Raw genomic sequence first — 21,267 nt, forward strand, 5'->3', positions numbered from 1 at the left:
ACACTATGGAAAAGACAAAATTCCTGACTTAATAAAGCTTTCTGGCCATGCAGAAAGCTCATTCCTGCATGACTGGACCCTTTATTTGTCACTACAGAGACTCATAAATTAACATAAAAGCATTCAGCAAGAATGTGCTGAAAATCTTGCACTAACTCTAATCAGATTCAGACAGAGTCTTAATGCAGATCAGCTTGCAATTACCATTCTCAGTGACAGCCAAAGCTACACACAGCTAGACAGAGCTATTATGATCTTTTAAAACTGTGTGTATACCCAGAAGTATAAATGCCAGTGTCACAGCTGGCACATAGAGAAGTTGCACAGCACACAGTGTGCACACAGCACAACATCCCACAGACATGCTTTTCTTGGGTTTAGTACAAGGTAGAGGTGGAGGGTGTGGAAGAAAGCTTACCTTCTAAAGGTGAAAAAAGGGTAAGAAACGGGACAACAAAAACAGAGATGCATACAGTAGTCATAATAAGGAAGTGATAGTGACAAAACAACTCAAGAGGCAAACTTAGTGCCAAACAACATAGGCCAAAGTGATTTTATGTCTCGGTTACATCAGTGTTAGATTTCCTGCTAGACTTCGTTTACTAACCAGTCTGGCTTCAGGTCTCAGTAAGTTTTTTGACATTTATGCTTATTTGTTGCTCATAACATTAACCCTTAAAAAATACCTTCAGCAATTTACTTCCAAGCACTCAAAAAGAAGCTGGCAGGAATTTCAGTTATGTAGCTGCATTTACTTGTAAACCCACAACACTTCTGTCAGACCTGCTTTACAGTCTTCCAGACATTCAGTAGCTTCAGCATCACTTCAGAGCAGCACTTAGCTCCAGGTAAGTGATTGCAGTCACTGACACAGCTGAACACTGATTTGTAAGGAACCAATCCTGTCCATAAGCCAGCTTCACAGGCATCAGACTTACCCAGAAAGCCTCTTCAATCTAACAGATTTCTTTGAGACAAGACAACAACCTGAAATTTACTGTCATGTCCAGGATAAAAATGAGGCAGGGAGAAAAGGGGCAGGTGTTCAAAGAGGAATCCCCCAAAATTGACTAAAATTTCTCAATTCCAAGCCTTTCACACATGGAATATGACAGTAGCCTATCTTTTCTAGCAGGATCTAGAAGGAAAATCTCAGTCTCACTTATAGAATGCCTAGCTACAAGACCAGTTGGATGTACAGAACAATAACTTTTATACAAAACTTTCCTATGTCAAAAATCATTATGTAGGGTATTTATACATAGGGAAAATAGTCTTCTCTGAGTAGAATACACTGTATTTCAGGACTTCCTAATGATGCTGAAACTAAAGCATGAAAAAAAATCTGTCTTCTGTTTGACCACTGAGTTGCAGTAAACCACTGAACCACCTTCAAATGCCACACTCATTTAACTTTGCTTATAGAGAGAAAGCTCATTTTGAAAGATTTATGAACATATTTATCTCTGAAGATATTTGACCTTGAAGCGATTATATTTCGTGATTACATACTGTTACAAAACTGATACACAAATACACATTTCAGTGGTCTCAAAAGTACAAGTTCAAAAGTTCAAAAACACAGTAGACAAAAACTAGATTTCTACATACAAAAGTAGATATGAAAATACCTTGCTGGCCCAGGCATCTTCATCCCAGGAAGTGAGTTGCAATACACGAATTATCTCATTTATCTCAGCACTCATTTTCTCTACTGTGAAATTGCGATTTTTCAAGGCCTCTTCTATTCCCTGGCTTTTAGAATTCTTTGTGGTTACAAAAATCTTCATAGCTGTGAAAATACCAGAGATTAGCAAAAGGTATATACAAGACCAATCAGTGGTCAAGTTGACCTTCTACTGTATTTATATGGAACATTTTTTTTTTGCATGGACCATTTTATCTCAAAGAGACTGTAGTTTTAATACAAGAAGCACAGTTACTTGCAATTGATTACAGATGCCAAGGTTATTTTTACTAAACATAAGACATCATAACTCCAGTTCAAAACAGTAATTCAGAATGGTATTAAAAAACAAAGCAAAAAATACCTGAAATAAGTACTGGCAATAGTTCCTTCACTGTATTCATGGAGTTTACCAGCATAACCCTATGTTCCTGATGAGTTAATTCCTGTTGTCTCTCGTCAATCATTTTTGCCATCTTTGTCATTCCTAAAGATTAGAATAATTGAACATTTAAACACTTGAGATTTCTAAATAAGAGTAAGTCATAATGATAACTTTTGTATTAGCAGCTGTTACTTTAAACACATTCCAGATACTTCAGAGACATCACCCATTCAAAACCTACCCACTATGTAAAGTGGAAAGAACAATCAAAATTCTTAATTTAAAATCCTATCAATACAATAGGAAAATACTTGAAATTACTGTTTTAGGACATAAATTCACTTAATGAACACTGGAAGCTGATTTAAGGGGGAGGGGGAGGGTGTCATCTTTTCTGTTAAGATTTGATCCGTGCCTTAAGTGAATGACAGAAAAAGGAAATGTCAGTATTTTATTTGTTTGCTTGGAGGTTCTACCAGAGGTCAGGAACTGTATTTATTTACATTTCGTATTTGCTAGAAATCTTTCAGTACCCTAGAAAGAATAAAATTTATTCTAGAACAGATCTATTTTCAGTAGCTAAGACTTGTGAGGTTTACCACGCAGTGTACATGGAAACTTCAGACACAGCTTCATATAAACTTAAGATTATTTAAATTGGTGCCATTGTGGTCATACTCTTTCTCTTCCAGGGTATAAAGCTGGAAGGAAGCAGTATATTCTTTGGCTGAATTACCTTTCTGCTGGTTAGCATCTTAGGCATCTTACCACTGCTTTCATGGCATCACTCAAAAGTAGTAGGATCCTCACAATGACAGCACAGAGAGGCAAGCTGTGCAGAACCATATTTCCTTTTAAATGACAAAAGCCTTACTAGGTAATTATGTTCCACTCTCCACTTCCAGCATAAAACCTATAAGCACTTCCTTGACTTTAAGTGTACCTGCTCACACTCCTATTATTTACATAGTACTCTCGTGAATGCTAAGTTCAGATGCCCATTTGTATAACTACAAGGAACAAGGACTACAGGCATTAAGTTTTGTGAGCATGGGCTGCACATGTTGAGCAGCAGCCAGCTCAGGCAAAGACAGAGCTCCTACAGCATTCCAGAAGCATAAGGCTCACCATTTATTCAGAATACCGTGAGTTCAGAGAAGATGATTTGCAATAAAGGTAATAAGCCTACATCTCACTCTAAGAAACTAAGACACACAAGACCTCTGTCATACATATGTAACAGCAAATTATGTGTGTGAGGTCCAGTGAAAAGACCCAAATGCTTGTAACTGAGCCCAAGAGAGCAAACTGAATGTAGGGATAACTTCCATTTTAAAGATATGTAAAAGAACCACAGAGAAACTAAAAGTGTATACACAAAGTTGAAGAAAAAGGGAAAGAGAAGATTGTCCTTTCGTTTTCTTTTCCTCTTCCAAAGGAGGCAAAAAATAATTTAAGGAAATCTCTGATGGGAAATAACAGTTTAGAGAACACTACACCTCCATATGGAACTTCAAAGCTTTTCCACATCTAGAAACAAGGTCAGGTATACACATGTTAAATAAAACCAGGATAATCTACAACTATGCTCTGTGCCATGACAGCTCTTAGTCATTTCATTTATCACCAAGCCACATTACACATGAATTTATAAATATAAAGTATTAACTAGATTCCTGCTGGTTTTATATAAGCATTCTTGATTTCAGTGTAGTTTTAGTTCCAAACTCTTCCTACACTACCACCACCACATCTAAATTTTACAGAATGCTTTTGTTAAATACCTTAGCTACTTCAAGCTGAAGCATTTGAAATAGCAGATGACATAGATTAATGGTAGGTTTCCTCTAGACCAATAAAAAGATAAAGACAGCAGCTCCTCAATTACCCATCACTTTCACCACTGAAAGTGTGAGTTAACACAGTGAAGTAACAAGTAGTGAAGGAGCACCAAAGAACACACATAGAATTTCCATAACAGCTGGGCTTTTGTATTATACTTCAAGACAGCTATTTCTGCAACCTCATTAAGATGTTAATATATGACATGTAGCTTACACTATTCCAAGAAATTCCTACTGGGCCTATCTCAGCCAGTGCAGACATTTTATCAGCTTAATGGATTTTATATCTGTGAGTTCTTAGTTACACAGCTTTTTCTTTTGTTTTTTTTTTGGTTTTTTTTTTGTTTTATCCTTACTAATGCATGCTTACTTCCTTCACAGTATAGGAAAACTACAATACATGTCATCCATGTGCACATATCATTTGCCAACATCTTCTGCATTCTTAAAAGAGACTGGGAAACAGAGTCATCCTTTCCAATGGAAACTTCCAAAGCAACAGCTTTACCATGATCCCAGTGTTCAAAACTTGGGTGAGGAAGGTGTTGGAGGGAAAACAAAGTAGTGGAAATGACTATACTTAGTGTATTTATGAAAGACTGGAACAAATCAAACCTGGCCCTAAATTCTTTGTGTAAGTCACCAGATCCTCCATTGTCTCTACCACTTCCGCCACAGTCAGATATTCCAATATTCCTTTGCAGACACGAATGATTTTACGGACCTAAGAGAGAACATTCCATTATTTCTTAGGTAAAGCTAAGTTACCCTTGAATTAGAAATGCAAATCTGTTACTAGAACAGTTTACTTATAGCATTTGCTAACATGACAAACAGGCAATCATAAAGATCTGAGATTCTGAGTGAGTTACCCAAAATGCCATTAGTCAAGTGCTGTAGTGGCAAACCAATATTTAATCAACATTCCACTACTTAGAAATGCAAAATCCTACTTCCAATGTTTTCACTTTGTATGATAAATGAAGGATAGCATTGAGAAAATAGGTTAGAAAGAACTTCATCTATGTAGGCTGTCATGAAGTTTTTCATTGCAATTTCATCAATAAAATATTTCATTTAAATCACAAATCAAAACTACACAGAAAGCAGACTTCAAGCTTTCAGAGGAAGTATCATTTATCATACAGCTTTACATATGGATAAAACATTACCCAGCATCCCAGCAGGGAAGATAGATCCAACATCTTAAACTTTCCAGAAAAATCTGTGAAGGATGTATTTCATTTACCTCTGGACCTCTGCCTCATCTTAACTTTTTTCAGTTCACATTTGTGACCAGTCAGTAAATCTTCTAACCTCTGAACCACATTACTTCTGACATCACTAGGTACAATTCTTAGGAAAGAACAAGTTAATTAACATTTAATTTGTATCAACCGCATGCAGTGTTCAGCACCCAGAAAAGACCAAAGCTTCCTCTGAAACTCATTTCAGTTTGTCCCAATGTTACTTTATATTGAAACATAGGACAGACACATGCCAACTTAAGTACTCCTGAAAAGCCAATCATTCCCAACTAATGGCTTTCTTTTCATTCACAAGTTGTCAGGTGAGTCCCACAAGGCATTAACTTCACAAAAGTCAATTAATTTCCTAAACACTAGAAAGAGATTGAAAACTATTAACTTCCTTGGAAGTCCCATACCACTTCTATTAAAAACCATTTCAGAGGAACATGCTAACAGTGCCATGAGCTGGTTAAATGAGCCAAGGATACCATGTTAGACTACTCAGAACAGCAAGAAGAGCAATACAATTCCACAGATTAACAAATTGTTACAGAATTAGGATTGACATCAGCATTTCTAACGGCATGAACTTTTTATTTCTTGTTACATGATCTTTCTTATTCAGAAATGAGCAAGACTCCAGATCCCCAGAAAGAGCATCAAAGCTATGATTTGTAACAAAATAAAAAATCAAACACGAGACATTTACATTTCCTTGCAACTATGGCTTTTTTTGTACATATGAGGATGGACAAACAGCACTTCTGAGTCAGTTTTTGGCTTGTGAAGTGCCCAAAACATAGCAACTATTAGATTTATCAGAATACATCTTCTGCCTGACTAGCCAGACAGTCCAAATTTATATTACCTCCCATGCTCCAAGGCCAATTAAATTGCCAGAGCTAATGAGGCAGACAAACATGTTAAAAAGCAGCCTAGGGCTTTTCAATTAAGGGATACAGAAAATATAAGAATCAGTAATGGCTAAGGTGAAGGGAATACAGAAAAGCATCAGGAAGATATGAGACAGTTTATGAGATCTGGCCTTTTTGAGCAATAATCACAGGCAATATCTAAACATTATGTCATGCAAAAATGCTCCTAAAAAAACAGAGCAACAAGCCTTAAGTTCCTTCTGACAGAAGGGAATGCAAAATATGCTTCCAACCAAGCTAAAACAGTCAAAACCTCATTAATCTATTGAATAGTTTGGTTTAGTTAATTTAGTTAGGGGGACATTTTAATTAATAACACTGTTATGCAGGCACTTATGTCAGTCATGCTGGGATTCCTACCTCTGCTTCATCAAATGTCAGGAGCAAGTCTGATGTTCCAGAAAGGATTCCTCTTGATCCATCAATGAGATAGTCACGAGCTGGTACTGAATAAGGATCCGCTTGCAGCATCTGGGCTGCCCGAACAAGTTTGGTGCAGGCATTCTCCACTCTGTGGAAAGCCAGAAGACAACACTTGCTGATTAACTTCTGTCTGTATGACAACAGCCTGAGAAAATGTTGGATTTATTTTTAACTTCACCATTTGAAGCACTGCAAGCAAACTGATCGTTCTACACCTTTATGGTTTAAAAGGCAAGAGTATCCATTGTATTTTTTTCTAACAAAAAGTCACCATCAACCATACAACCCAGTTTTTCAGAGGTCACAGAACCTTCCCACGTAGGGAATGTTTGAAGTACCCCTTACAGAGCACACAGTACATGTCATTAAGGAAAGCTCCCAACCCAGCAAAATACCTTACATTCTTCATGACAAGGGCTGGGAACAAAACAATTATTATTTTAGGACTTCACAATCAAAGTAACTGTTAACTTTTATCAGTCTTGTATAGGCATTGTTATTCAAGTAGCAATTGCTATTAATAAATATTAAATGACAGCTACACATTTGGACAAAGTAACAGTTTTAAGAAAGACCCTGTGCTCTTCTTGAAGCTGTAGTCCAGGTCTTCAGAGTGTTAACACTCATAGAAAGAGCATTTTAAATAACCACAAAATCTAGTGGTAATGTACAATGTTCAAATGCAGCTTGCAATTCCAGATATAAAAGCAGAAAGATTTTCCAAGATATTACAGTATGAAACTGTAGTAACACAACAGGTACTTAGAATAAGAAGACAAGCTCTGAAATCAGGTTCCATCAAACCATTTAGCATAACAATTTTAAAATATCAAAAAATGGAAGACTGAAAATGTTTTGATTTTGTTCTATTGTAATTACTTTGTGACACCTTTGGAAAATAAAAAACTCAGACTTCCCTTTCATGTTAGCTATGCTACTCATGACTGTAGTTATTGACTACACTCCACTTTCCTCCACTGTCTCCCATTTCATTTAAGTGTAGTGTAATACATAATGCTCTGTGCATGTGAATGCCATGTGCTCATTCAATAACATGAGGTCCCAACAAACATAAAACAGTTTTATTACAGCAATGCTACTTCCTATGACCATTTTTGCATGCTTGTAACATAGCCCATTTTCTACTGACTACTTGGGCACCCTCTTTTATCACACTTTTATTAAAGTATTTTTGGAAAGTTACAGTTGACCCATTTTTCCCCCATGTTCTTTGCTAGCATAAATATTAGAACTTCATGGTTATATCTAAATGTAGCTAGTAGAAATAAGACACCCATTACAGAAAAACACACTTTTGCCCAGAAAGTAAAGTTTTCAGCTAATAGCTCCCTAGAGTAGGTCAAATTGGACTGGCTGCATTATCATAACTGCTCTTTTTGGAGACATCTGCTCAGGGTATCAGATGGCAGGGACTCCTAACTGAGCAAGAAAATGCAGAAGGACTTCAAGGCAAAAAGTGAAAATGTTCTGCTCATTACTATGCAATGCACTTAGTTATGTCATCAAAGTCAACTGACTTCAGTAAATTAGATTTCCCTGCTTGCTTCTCACATTTATTCTTTTCAACTCTGCCAAGAAAGGGATTAAACAAATCACCTATTCAGCAGCTCAGAGATACAGGCTCAGAAATACTTAATTTCCTAAAGTTTAATTTCATGGTTATCTGTTTAATACTAATAATTATCTCAAGGCTGGCTCTTTCATTTGTCAAGAAAAGGATTAACATAAATGCGTATTACACCAGAAGTCACCATAATTAATGAAAATAGTGTTTCTAAAGATTCAAAGTTTTCTTTTAAAGTTTTTAGAGTTGAACCTCTTAAAGGTAAAAGTGAATTTCAATAGTATAATGCCTATTTTGTATAAACTTCCAAATGCACGTAAAATACTTTAGGAGTGTAAGCTGTGTACTAGAAAAGCATAGTGATGTTTGAAAATCAGACACATTTCATCCCCTGCAAAGCACACATGCTAGGAAGCAAAAGATTAGGAAGAACAGGTATTCATTTACTTCCAACCAACCAAAACAACACAAACTACCAAAGCCCCTAAAAATGCAATGAACCACTTGTTCTATCACAATAATCAAGCATGTTCAGAAGTTTCAAATAGAAGTTCATTGCTATGGTGAAGTTTCTAATCTCTGTATTATATTGCAACATAAAACCAACAACATATCCTAATAAAAAAGTGTATTTATTTTTGAGGCATGATTACAATCAAGTTATCTTAACACCAGCCAAATTCTTTGTGGGGAAGACACTGGTCGTATTTCTAACCATACTACTTTGGGTAGTCAATCAACTTCATTGCTATTAAATGCATTCCTTACAAAACATGAGGAGGAAAAAAGCAACTTATGCTGAACTATCATTTTAGTTTTTAGGTTTTAGGATTGACCTCTGCTTTTCCCCGAGTTTGTTGTCCAGTTTAACCATTACAGTTTAGTTTATTTGCAGTTCTAGAAATATAAAGTAAAAAGCAAATATTTTACATTAACAGTAATTTGCTAATACAGGTACCATCAATGCAGCTACAGCTTGGCTACCAAAATAATGTTAACATAGAATAGTATTACTGCTTGATTTGTTAAATGAGCTTGTGCATGCAAATTAAACAAATTTTTATTCTCAGTGTAAACAAATAGTGTAACCCTATTCTTTGCCTAGAGACTGCAGTTCTTCACTTCTTTACAAGAGAAGCTTAAGAAGTAATAGGAACACATTGCAAAACATCTGATGTAAATTATATGCATTATATGCATCCCTGGTGATTAAGACAATTAAGATAAAGAACTCAGCATTTTTTAATTCTAAGTCAACAGTTCCAATGTGGTTTATGTCAGTTACAAGTGAAGGGATGCATGATAGCTTTTCAGCAGCCAGCAAGTTATTTTGCTGCACAATCACACTCCTACTGAAAAGCTTTACATATTACCATAATATGTATTTATTGTGAACCCTTGATGTTGGTATCAATCCTTTAAAAGAAGAAACAGAACTCTCCATCCTCCAAGACTGATGATCTTTTTGAATGGAGGAAATAGGAACAGGGAATGCAGTGCTAGCACATGTGTACTGCTTCTTACCCATCATCCATGCACCAGTAGAAATTCTGCTGGAACACTCCCTTAAAAATGAATGCCAATTCCTGAACTAATGCTTTAGAAACAAAAACTCCTTCTCAAGGAAACAAAACCAAAAAAAGACCCTCATCTGTTCCAATTCTTGCATCTAGATTCTGTCCTTTACAGCAGTAAAAGATAAGTCTGCCTCTGTAGCTCACCTGTGACTATCATTTGTCCCCACAACCAAGATACCCACGACAATACACTCCCCATGTTAACAAGAAACTGTTAACATGTTCTAATTCATTTTAATATAAACTCCAGATGAACAAAAGCCCACAAATGAAACAGGTTATCTTTCACAAAAAACATTGATCATTCCTAAGTCATGTTACTGCATCTAGGATAGTAGGTAGTCTGTGAAGTGGGGGTCATTACTCTGACAGAGAGAGCTTTGGTTCCCATTTTACATAATATCACAGCTCACGCAGTCATGAATTGCTGCAGAAGAAGTTCTTGCACCCAGCATTAAGTGGTACTATTCAACAGTGCTTGTGTCACATTTGTACAGAAATTTAATTATTTAAGTCTTGCACAATTTGCTACATTTTGATCAAAGGCTGAATACAGTATAGCAATTTTAAAAATCTCTTTTCCTTAAACCCTTGCTTGTCTAGGTGAACAAGAAGTTGGAAGTTAACTAAAAACTCCACACATCCTAGAGAATGAGCACAATCAAAATTACACATTTGCATACAATTCATTGAGAAGCAAGAAAAAAGCTTTGATCTCATTTCATGAAATAAACACTCCTCTCAAAAAAATCAAACCCCCCTGCAGCCACACAAGATCACACACCAGGAACACAGCATGATAAATACTGTAGTGGATTGTATCAAAGGCCCATTTAGCCCAGTATCCTGTCTCCAAGAGTAGCTGCAAGTAAAATCCTAAGGAAGGTTAAGAACAGGATAAGCATTTATCACACTTCCTCTAGGCACTCTCCCATCCTTCAACTATTTTCAATTCTTGGGATTTCCTGCAGCTTGTCTATTTGATGACCCACAATGGATCCCTCTAAGTACTTAGCTATTAACCTCCAAACCCACATAAAGAGTTTTAACACATGACTAGCTGTACAAAGAATCTCTCCCTACTGTTGGCTTACAAACTGCTAGCTTAAAGCAATTCCCCCATCAAGTTCTGCATAGGAAAAATACAAGTTTTCACCTTCTCCATGCAACTCATACTTCCTTAGACATTGTCAGGCCCTCAATCCCCTCTGTCACTTTTCCCAGGCTGAAGAGTTCCAGCCTACTCAGCTTTCCCTTATAAAGAAGTAATCCTAAGCCTTTGTTCTCCAAGCCCTTCTCTATGAGCTTTTTCCAGTCCTACTACAACCTTTAAAAAATTGTGTGACTACCAGTAGATGCAATATTCAAGACGTGGAACAAAAATATATCGTGACATTTTGATCTCCCATTCTTTGATGATAAACCTAATATTTTATTTACTTTTTGACCACTATGAACAGGTAAGAATGCCCTCTCACCGATGTACAACTGCTCCAAGACCTTGCTCACTACTGGTAATGGTTCAATCATCCTATCTGCCATTAGACCCACTGCTCTCCCAAGCATTCAGATATTTAGAAGTAATTTAATCCACACTTAACATCAAGTCACTTCAATTAATAAGGTACTGTAATTTCCCAGAGTCATCCATTAACCTCTCTGCCCTCCATAAGACTTAGGGTCATTACTAAGTACTTTTGCCTCACAAGTCAGCCTGGTCTCCACAACATCTATTATCATGGTGAAAAGCACAACCTCAACCAAAAGCTCCACAGTCCTACTAATTTCCTCCTGCCATTGTCAGGGTTAACCATATAATCTTTTCTTCCACCTTCAATTTTCTCTTTTGCATACAATTTTTTTTCTAATTACCCACACCTACTTCACCTTCTTAAAAGCCTCTAGACCCTACCAAATTTAGAAATTGGTATATACTGGTTTGTTATATTTCCAAGAATACCAATAGATTTATAAGGCAGAATTTCCCTCCACAGAAACACTGTCACAAAACACACTATATATAGGTGAAGTGTCTCTGTTCTCTAATATAAATTTTCTAATCATTTATTCCAAAAGTACATCAGACATAGGTCTGATTTCCCGTTCCCCAGATCTCCCTAGAAAGTTTCTCAGGCTGTATCATCACTTTGATCAACATATTGGTGGTCTCAAGTGACAGACTACTTCACTTATAATTCAGCTATTTAATTCTTGAACTCATATGCTAATACCACCTGATCCTAAGCATTATTTTAATTATTCATTTTGTCAAACTACAGTGCAATAAAGTAAATCCTTATTCACTGCCTACCATAAATTTTCTCTTTACACATCACTCCCTTCTCCCTTTTATTTTTTTCCCAGTTGTCTCAATGCCTTCTTGTTTTGACTGTCTGCCTGTTTGGTGTTTGGAAGTAACAGTATAATACTCAGTAATTCTGCATACACTGGACAATGCTAACAAAGAGGTTCCTATAGGCAGTAGATCATAGAGGAAAGTTACTTCAGTAGAAGTCTGTCAGGTGGCAATAAGCACCTTGGGAATTCCACAACAATGTGTGATACATCAGCTTTAAGGCTTAAGGCAGCAGAAGAAGAAAGTCAGTGGTCCTTTACACCAAGACATAGAATTAAGAAGGTAAGTAAGAAAGGTAATGTAAAGATGTAAGGGGACTGTCTACTACACTGTCTGCAGTAAGTCACTGCTCTTCAAATGTCATAGATTTCCAGGCAGTTATGCCATCAGCTGCCTATACTGACAAATTCACATTTTCCCATCACCCAAATAAAGAGAAAAAGATTGAGACACCACATTGTCTCTGACACTTCAGGCAAGCCTACAGGAGGACACAGCTAAGTACCATTATTACCCTGATTAATTTCTGTTATTATTTTAAAGGAAGAAATACCATAAATATGTACTCATATATACAGAATGTTAACAAGACAAATCCTTCCTGCCAAAGAGGTTGTTCCTGACATTGGAACCAGTTTCCTGTACACACAATACAAGATTTAAAATAATATTAGTTTACTTGATAAATGCTGGTGGCATATCCCTTTTCAAGATCTGGTCTTCTGTTGTCTGCACAGTCTCTTTTCCAACCTGCAGGAAAAAAAAGATATACTTAAGAATCAAAATTTCAACGTCAAGGAATAACAACAAAAATGCTTTGTACTAATAATAGCTCCTTTCACCAGGTTCTTGTTGCTGTGTCTACTTTTGAGACCACTATATAATGCAGTTAACTTCATGCTTTAGAAATCATAAGTTGTTTCCCATCAACATCTCTACTAAATTAAATGGGGACACACCAACACACACTTCTCCCTCTTCCTACTCTCCATAGAAACAATGCTATTTCTTTCCTGCACTTAGTTTTAAAAATGTAATCTCTGAAGTTTTCCTCTGTCCTAATCTCCACAAGTCAGAAATTAAATTCCAAGCTATAAAAAATTACTCCACTTTTGCTAGTAACTTAGTCTATTAGAAAAATGCAGTTAATTACTGAGAATACACCCCACACCATCCTTTAGGCAAAAAATAATTATGCAGAAGCCAATAAAGAAAGAGAGTAAGATCTGGTCTTTTCTATACACTAGCTCTTGTGTTATACAATAGAAGTCTTTATAATTGCTAGCTGACTCTCTGAACTGTGAGATCACCAACTTGACAAAATATTTCCAGCTCCTTTGTTTGCTGTATTTTCCAGCTGAATAAGCTATTCAGAAAGGCATCACAAAGCAGAAGGTCTTAAACCAGACACCACTTTGTGTTAAGAGCTGCCAGACCTGCTCAAGCTAGACAAGATAGCCCTGAAAATCCCTGATCAGCTGGTGCTTAAAGATTCACTGGGTTTAGACAGAAGATGTAGTGTGTCAATACGCAGAGCACTTGCCAATTCTAATGCCGTACAGCCTTCCAGAACCACTGCTTCCTTGCAAATTTTTGCTGCTTGCCAAGAGCTGTCTTCCTGGTCTGCTCCTTTTCAGAGGAATTTCACAGAAGCACACTGGCCTGAGTATTGGATTTTCTTCAAACAGATTCAGCCTAGTCTACTTTTTTTTTATCTATTAGTACTACACTTGCAATTAGTCACACAGATGTAATGTAAAAGTAATGAAAGAGCAAAAAAAGTTAAGGATCTTGAATTTTATTATAGGGTTCTGCCCCTCGTGTTTACAGTAGGTTCATCAACAGTCATGCACTGTCCTAGCACAGCACAGCACTGCAGTGTTGCTTTGACTCCTGAACTTCATGGCAATGCCTCAGGAGCATGATTCTAAAAGTATCTCATGACCCACCAGAGAGTATGCCTGCTTTGTTCTAATTATTTCCATTGCACTCAGGAAACACATTCTTTATATTTCTCACAAGTTTGCATGGATATGTGCATGATCAAGATAACACAAAAAAGTGAGTAATTCCCAGTAACTCTGGATCATCATTAAACAAAAGATTCTCAACAGGTGAAAACAAAGAGCAATACTTTATTCACAAGAACCATGCATTCAAGATTTATTTTCCTGCAGCTGTACCAAGCTGCATATAATTCAGTATATTGAAAAAAGTATAACTTTGAAGAATGCAAAAAAAAAAAAAAAATAGAGCTTACAATGTGGGGGGGTATTTCAAGCTGAAGGTCACTTTAGCAATTGTTATTTTATATTTGCCATACAAAAAGCATTTCATCACTCATTCTAGAAAGGATAAGTCTCTTCTATAAAAGGATGGATTTAGGTTCAGTAATCAAAGAAGCATTATCAACTACTTGCAGGCAGATAGATATCTACCTTATATGTCTATAGGTGCACATATATAATATGGACATTTTTTGGTATAGCTAGCAAAGTAGCTATATAGCTATCTTGAGTCTTCAAATGGAAATAACCTATAGGATAAGAGCCAACTCCTCTTCTGTTGTTTGGGAGGTTTCTGTGGAGATTTTTAACCTCAAAAAATTGTCCTAACCTCCAATGACATTTCCCTTCCAAGTCCACCCATATCCTCAGCACTGTATACCACAGAGAAGGGGCATGAGATTTCAAGCAGCTTCAGTGATGCCTCAATTAAAAAGGTCAATTACCTTTCTAATAAAAAGGACTTTAACCTTCTTTTAAGCACCAACGGAGAATGTACTCCTGACTCTGTTTAAATATAAAACCTTGTTTGCATAGCTGTTATTTAACTTTTCCAGTTGTTGCTCTTTACAGTTAGAGCCAAGGTATAGGAACAGCACATAAAAAAAAATTACTCCACCTAACAAATATTTAATTGGAAAAGTCTCAAAACATTAAGACATTCATGAGTAAAACTATATATCCTCAAAGAAGTTTAGTGGGTTTGCCCTGCTAGCTTTGTGGTTAGATTTAGATGCTTTGTTTCCTACTTACGTTTTCACAAGATCCTGTTTCTTCAGATTGAACTTCACATGGCCTAAGCAAGTTGTGGACACACTGCAGTGTAACACAAGGTAAGAACTACCCTCTCTACAATCCAATATCAAGGAAATGAGGATTTTTTTTTTCCCCTTGAAGATGTATCTACACATTCCTTATTTCAGACAGGTAGCCTGTCCAGCTTCATGCTGGACATATAAAACAATCATCTGAGAAACACATTTTATTTCCAACCAATAGTATACATGTAGAAAAAATGACAGGATTCCTACTTGGGTTTTAGATATGTTTACCTCCTAAGATCATCTTTCCTTAACTTCCCAAGAAGTGACAGAGAGATAAAGAAGCTTTTGCTATTACACAGTGTTGGAGTGGCACTTACTCATGGTTCCATACTAACTGTCCTGACTAACACACTAAAATAATCGTAATTCCAACACTGCACATTACAGAGTAAGGGGAGCTTCTCAAGCAAACATTACCATGGAAGTTTCCTAGTTACAACTTCTACCCATCCATATTAATTTCCAAACTCTTTGGAGATTAGAGACAAATCAATTGAATAAAGAGTGAGCTACTTTCCTTCTTGCTCCCTGCTCAAAAAAGCAGGGAACAAGAGATAGACAAGTCAAGAAATTTAAAGGAAATGGGACACACAGAAGTAGGAGGGCATATATAGCAGCTGAAAAACTTTCTAGGAATGCAGCTATAAGCGGGGGGGAAGAGATTGAGATTTCCTGCTGCTTTTAGCTTTTAACCCTGTTTTTAAGTCTCCTGCAAGTCCTATTTGCCCCTGATTAGTAGAAAAAACAGTATGCTTTAAGCTTTCTGATGTGGAGGATTTTCTTCATGGAAAAGGCATAAAAGGCTTTTATCAGGCCAAATTTCTTCCTTATAAGCAGTTTTTTGTCATGTCTGCTTCTACTGCAGGAAAGATAAGACAAAGTCCCTTTGCCCACCTTCTTAGACTGCTAGATGTAGCAAACAACAGCTGTTCAGTGAAAAGGAGAAATAATTTCATCTCCTGTAATTCCATAGGTTTCTTTAAACAGACAAGCACCCAGTAATATGTAGCCCTTCTTACTTCTGCAGTTTGAAAGTAAAAACTGCATGTATCATAATAAATAAAACACACAAATAATTAAGATGGGAGTCCAAAGTTTATTGTTTAAAGGTCATTTTATTTTATTTTTTTAAACAAAGATTCTTCTGAATTCCTCTGTTGACAATACCAGTTTGACAATTTGCCAAATGCTGGAAGTGACATTTTCTTCACAGCTTATATGATTTCCCCTGTTAAAAGCGAAGATGACCTTAGAAGAATTAGTTCTTGCAATGTTCCAGAAGCTTAGTTTAAAACATCTGTCATTTTAGCAAAGAGCCTAAAAATATTCCCTCATCATCATCCAGTAAACACAACAGCCTTGGCTGTTACTCCCATTTCTCCTCCAAGAAATAAGCTACAGTATGAGTTTTGCTTGACAAACCCAAGTGCCACACAAGTAATCTAGGTCAATATGCTATAAAAGCAATTTTACCAGAGGAAAACTCGTTAAAAATCCACTCCCTGGTTTATGCATTCTTCATATCTTGCAAGCTTTCAGGAAGGATTGTGACACAATAGTAGGAGAATTAAATCTCAAATCAAAAATTTGTTATTCACCATTTCAGTCCTATCAAGTTCCCTGCATCTTCTTTGCCAATTTCTTTAGATATTTGTCCTGAAAAAATAAAATTAGGTATTTGCTTTAATTCTACAGTGACAAGTCTCTACATTGCCCAGCCACATCTAGAAACCATCTCAAAATGGAATTTCCAGTATTTTCCACACATCCTGCATTTTAAAATAAAACTAACTTAGATCTCACGACTAGGAACAAAGAACCAAGTTGAGCTAGAAGTAAGCCAAAGTTACACCAAATTTATGATAACTCTTTGCTGTCATAGATGACATGTATTTCAGTCTGGACTGAAAAAATGCAATGTGGGCAGAAAGAACTAAATCTTCATAAAAAAAATTTAATTCAGGTTCCATACTGAGAGGTTTTACTCACACATGACAACATAAGGAAAATGACTGAAATTCATGGTATCCAGTTGTGACTCCTATACCTTCCAGAGTTCGCTCTTTGGACAAGCCTATCCACTGAAGGCCTAGAAGGGAGGCCCTTTATCCCACACTCAGATTCAGAGACCAGCTTGTCTCAGTGGCTTCAGAAATGGCAAGGGCTCAGTAAGTACTTTATATTTGTTCAGTTTTCCTTTTGTGAGACCAGTCATCAGAGCCCAATTACATGGAAAGTGTTTTGGAAGAAGCTCTGTCAGGAAAGAAAAGCAAAACAGGACTTGGTTGTTTGCCTTTGTTCTTGTCAGTCACAGTATTTTGATTGCAACCTACATTGGTCTACACTGTAAAGAAGATCCAGTTGTTGGTATTCCAATTTCTTTCACTCAGCTCTTTTAGAAATACAGGTGTTGGAGTGAATGTTTATCATGCCCTAATCCTTAGCTGCCATAATCCATGTGATAAATCTGTCAAAACAGGATTGTGCACATCCCGGCACAGCAGCCTAGCATCAGACTTTGTCAGACACAAGTCAAATAGCTTTGGAGTACATCATGAAATTCCTTTGTCTCATCTGAATTTACAAGTCACTCAAAAACTATCATATACAACCAGCTTCCAGTAAAGTAAGAACTTTTGCAAACTGAACAGAAAAGTCAAACAATGTTGAAGTGTTTTTAGAAAAATCAAAATGAACAGGTTTACAGGTCACTCCTCACAATCTCATCCTTCTCATTTAATACAACTGAAAAACTGAATTTTAAGCCACAACTTTCTTTTAAAACACAAACTTTTGTTTTTCCCTCAAAGGCTCTCAGAAGCCTTTGACAAAGCAAATTTCCAGTTTCTTTATCATTATACTCATCTTGCTTTGAATTATAAATAGGATTGATATGTCACTTGCAATTAGTGAGTTTACCATTGGTTTAAGAAGCTTTAGAGTTTTCTACTCTGTAAAGGGGAATAGACCAATACAATTAGAGATGGAGAAAAGTCCAAAGGAACATGCAGCTAAAAGTTCCTCCTGCTTTTAGTTTACACCAAATGAACAATGCACATATCCCACCAGTGAACCAGTCATGACTCTAGCCTGAAGCCACACACAATGCTAAAGAGACTGCTGAATCAGAGCCCATCCATTTGTCCTTTCAGCCAGCATGGAAGCTGTGTCCTGACTCCTGGTTTTCTCTTGACTGCCCTGGAGACTGCATTCCAGCCATAGCAGGGTACAATTCCAAAGTCATCTGGCAAGCAAATCAGAACACACCAGCCATCTGGTCCCCAACAGCAGCAAACTGACCTACCTGTCTGCACTGATGATTAAGAAAAAAATTTAACTGGCTTAAGGCTAAGGAAATAAGGAAATCCTGCTGTCCACATAAAATACAGAACTACGAAATAAGAACCATATGGAAAACAGAAAGTAACATAATTTAGATACCAAAAGACTTCTTCATGCTGCTAGTAACTACTAACTCTGTTACCAATACAGAGCTGAGGCCTGGATGGTTTTGCTAATTAGAGGATTAACTTAACAGAAGTAAACACATGCTGATTATGTGAGATTTTTTACAGAACTATTATAATTTGGAAATTAGTTCTTTTATCAAAAGAAGAGTTTCTTTTTCCAAACCAGTACTTCAAGTTTAAATTACCTTAGAACATTATAACTCTACTTCAGTCAAATAACATAATTCATGTAGAGTTACATCTCTGACTCTTGGGCAATTACAAAACTCACCAGGAAAAATAAGATACAGCAACTGTAGTCAATAAATGAGATTGAGAGCTGGAAACAGTTACCTTCACAAGAAAATCTAAAGACAACACCACATACCAAACAGCATGCAGGCTCCAAAAGCTCTTCCAGTTCATTTCCATGTACTCAGATCTGTGGTCAAGAGTTTCCGTGCACCTCTTAACATAAATCCTGCTGTAGGTGTATACACAAATTAGTACTGTACAAAAAGATTACATGATTTTGGAACTAAGTTTATTCAGATGCTTGTCTGAAAAACAAGAAACCAAACAGCATGATTCAGCTGGTAGATTTACACTATCTTTGACAGTATGCTAGTATCAGCATGTTGCGGACTATTTTAGTATATGAGGATCTCTGTCCTGCCCCAGTAAATGAGATGTATCCTGTCCTTCCAGCAGTCCAGGTGTTAAGTAGAAACATCCAGAACATTTACTAATCTTGAGGTGTTTTGGCCCTGTTGGCAATAGAGTAATACTAAGAAGTCACCACAGGAAGTATGCAGATCACATCAAATGGAAGGCAGATTTGGCTCCAGATACAGCAGGGCTGCCTAAGAGAATCTGTGATTCTGATACAGATAAATATTGTACTGCAGCATCTCTAAACCAACCCAAGTTGTAGCTACACATAGATAATAATAGAGTCTACTCAGTCTGTTCTTTCCTTCTTCAGAAGGATAAACTTATTGTTACACAGATCACAACATAAGTTAGTATTCCATTTATGAATATGTTGGCACAGATATTCAAGAAGCTTTAAAAAAGCAAAGGCAAAAAAATATGTTCTCTATTACTTATTGAGTAACTTTCAAATGTGGAACAGTAGTGCAATTTCTCTACTGTTCTGCATCTGAAATTTACTCAAGTAGTAACTGACTATATCATTTACAAGACAGATGCCCAATATAAGTGCCTTAACTTCCCTTTGCCACTTAGTTAACTATAAAATCTGTTGTTACCATTTTGCACTCTGAAAACACTGCTGATTTAACAGCTATTGCTACCTAAATGAGGCATTTTAACATGCCACAACTGAAAACGTAGGATGGTGACCAGGCCCTGAATTTTAGGATCTTCCAGCTGCTATTCGCTTGTGCTGACTTCTGTCTACAAGATTGTTCAACACTGATTTTCCCTCTTCCACAGAAAGAGTGGCACCTCTTCCCTTATCAGCTCTCTCCTAGAGCATCAGTGGTGCCAGGTAATATTTTCTTTTTCCCTAAATTCATGGCAGGACTGGCTCCCTGCAGGAAAACAAAATATGTAAGCAAGAGAATGAAAAAAACCCACTCATCTAGAATTCCTTGACTGATAAAGGAATTTTTCATTATGTTTTTAATATATTGAAAATATCTACACATTATCACTAATATATGACTGAAGCAACAGAAATTCACAGCATTAAATCTTTTGGCATAAGCTCTGCCACAGCAAATATATCTTGACCAGCAAGACACATGCTACACAGTGTTTTATAGCAATTATCCACCTTCTGTAGCACACTGGACAATTTGTCTTCCATGAGTCTCACTTTACCTGACTAACAGCTAATTCTAGTATTCACTAAGTTCATGGTGTAAATCATTGCTCACATGTTAAATGCAATCTTTTAGTTAGCTACAACAGTATCTAGTTACATTAAAAATAATTTAAATAGATATGGTAGACTGTTTTCCAAGGGACAGTGCACATTGACAGCACCACTGAAAACATGTGTCAGAAACTTGATATCATGTGATTATTTTTCAGCTTGATTTTGCTTTCAGTCCTCATGACCACTTATACTAGTCTTGCAAGAAATTTAGCAGGTAGATGAGCCACTTATATGTGGAGTCACCACAAAGAATTTGCAAAGTATTAAAAAGCAGCCACTCAGCAGAAAGAGCTGATAGTGAATATTAAAAATCAAATAAAGTAGTGTCTGATGCAGCTTTAATTCCAAGTTAGAGACTCATTCAGCTATTAAAATTAATTTTTAAATCTTAGGCTTGCTATATGTTCATATAACAAACCATATTTATATCACATAATAAGCTTTAAAACCAATCACTTTCAATAGTATTTGCTATTTCTTTATTGACTCATACTGAAAAACAATATACTTTGAAGAAACCATGGGTTTGGGGTTCTTGTAGTAAAAGCTTGTAAATTATGGCATAGAGGCAAACCTTACCAGTGTAGTCAAAGTCTTTAACTAAGGGACAACATGACTAGTAAGAGCAGTGTATTCCAATTCCTAGTTGTCAGTGATTTTGTTGAGAATTTTTATCATTTAATTCATTCTGCAGACCTAATTTGTCTCTCAGAACAATTACTATTTTCCATATATCTAGAGTAGAATTTACTCCTAGCCAC

At 36.5% G+C, this 21,267-nt stretch overlaps 1 protein-coding gene across 4 annotated transcripts in view; it reads right to left on the reverse strand.

The window, feature by feature from the left end:
* VCL (vinculin) overlaps positions 1-21,267 on the reverse strand; it is a 59,229-nt gene that overhangs the window by 24,426 nt on the left and 13,536 nt on the right. For all 4 annotated transcript variants that reach the window (XM_005520519.3, XM_005520518.3, XM_088059521.1 and 1 more), the window contains exons 2-6: positions 12,722-12,792; positions 6,462-6,612; positions 4,532-4,640; positions 2,052-2,174; positions 1,632-1,792 (exon numbers count right to left, since the gene is read on the reverse strand). In XM_005520519.3, the coding sequence (XP_005520576.1) occupies positions 1,632-1,792; positions 2,052-2,174; positions 4,532-4,640; positions 6,462-6,612; positions 12,722-12,792 (615 nt within the window). The remainder of the gene's footprint in view (positions 1-1,631; positions 1,793-2,051; positions 2,175-4,531; positions 4,641-6,461; positions 6,613-12,721; positions 12,793-21,267) is intronic.

The sequence above is a fragment of the Pseudopodoces humilis genome, chromosome 9 (genome assembly GCF_049639895.1).
Source record: "Pseudopodoces humilis isolate 2021_Gansu_Grassland_sample_001 chromosome 9, ASM4963989v1, whole genome shotgun sequence".
Lineage (NCBI taxonomy): Eukaryota > Metazoa > Chordata > Aves > Passeriformes > Paridae > Pseudopodoces > Pseudopodoces humilis.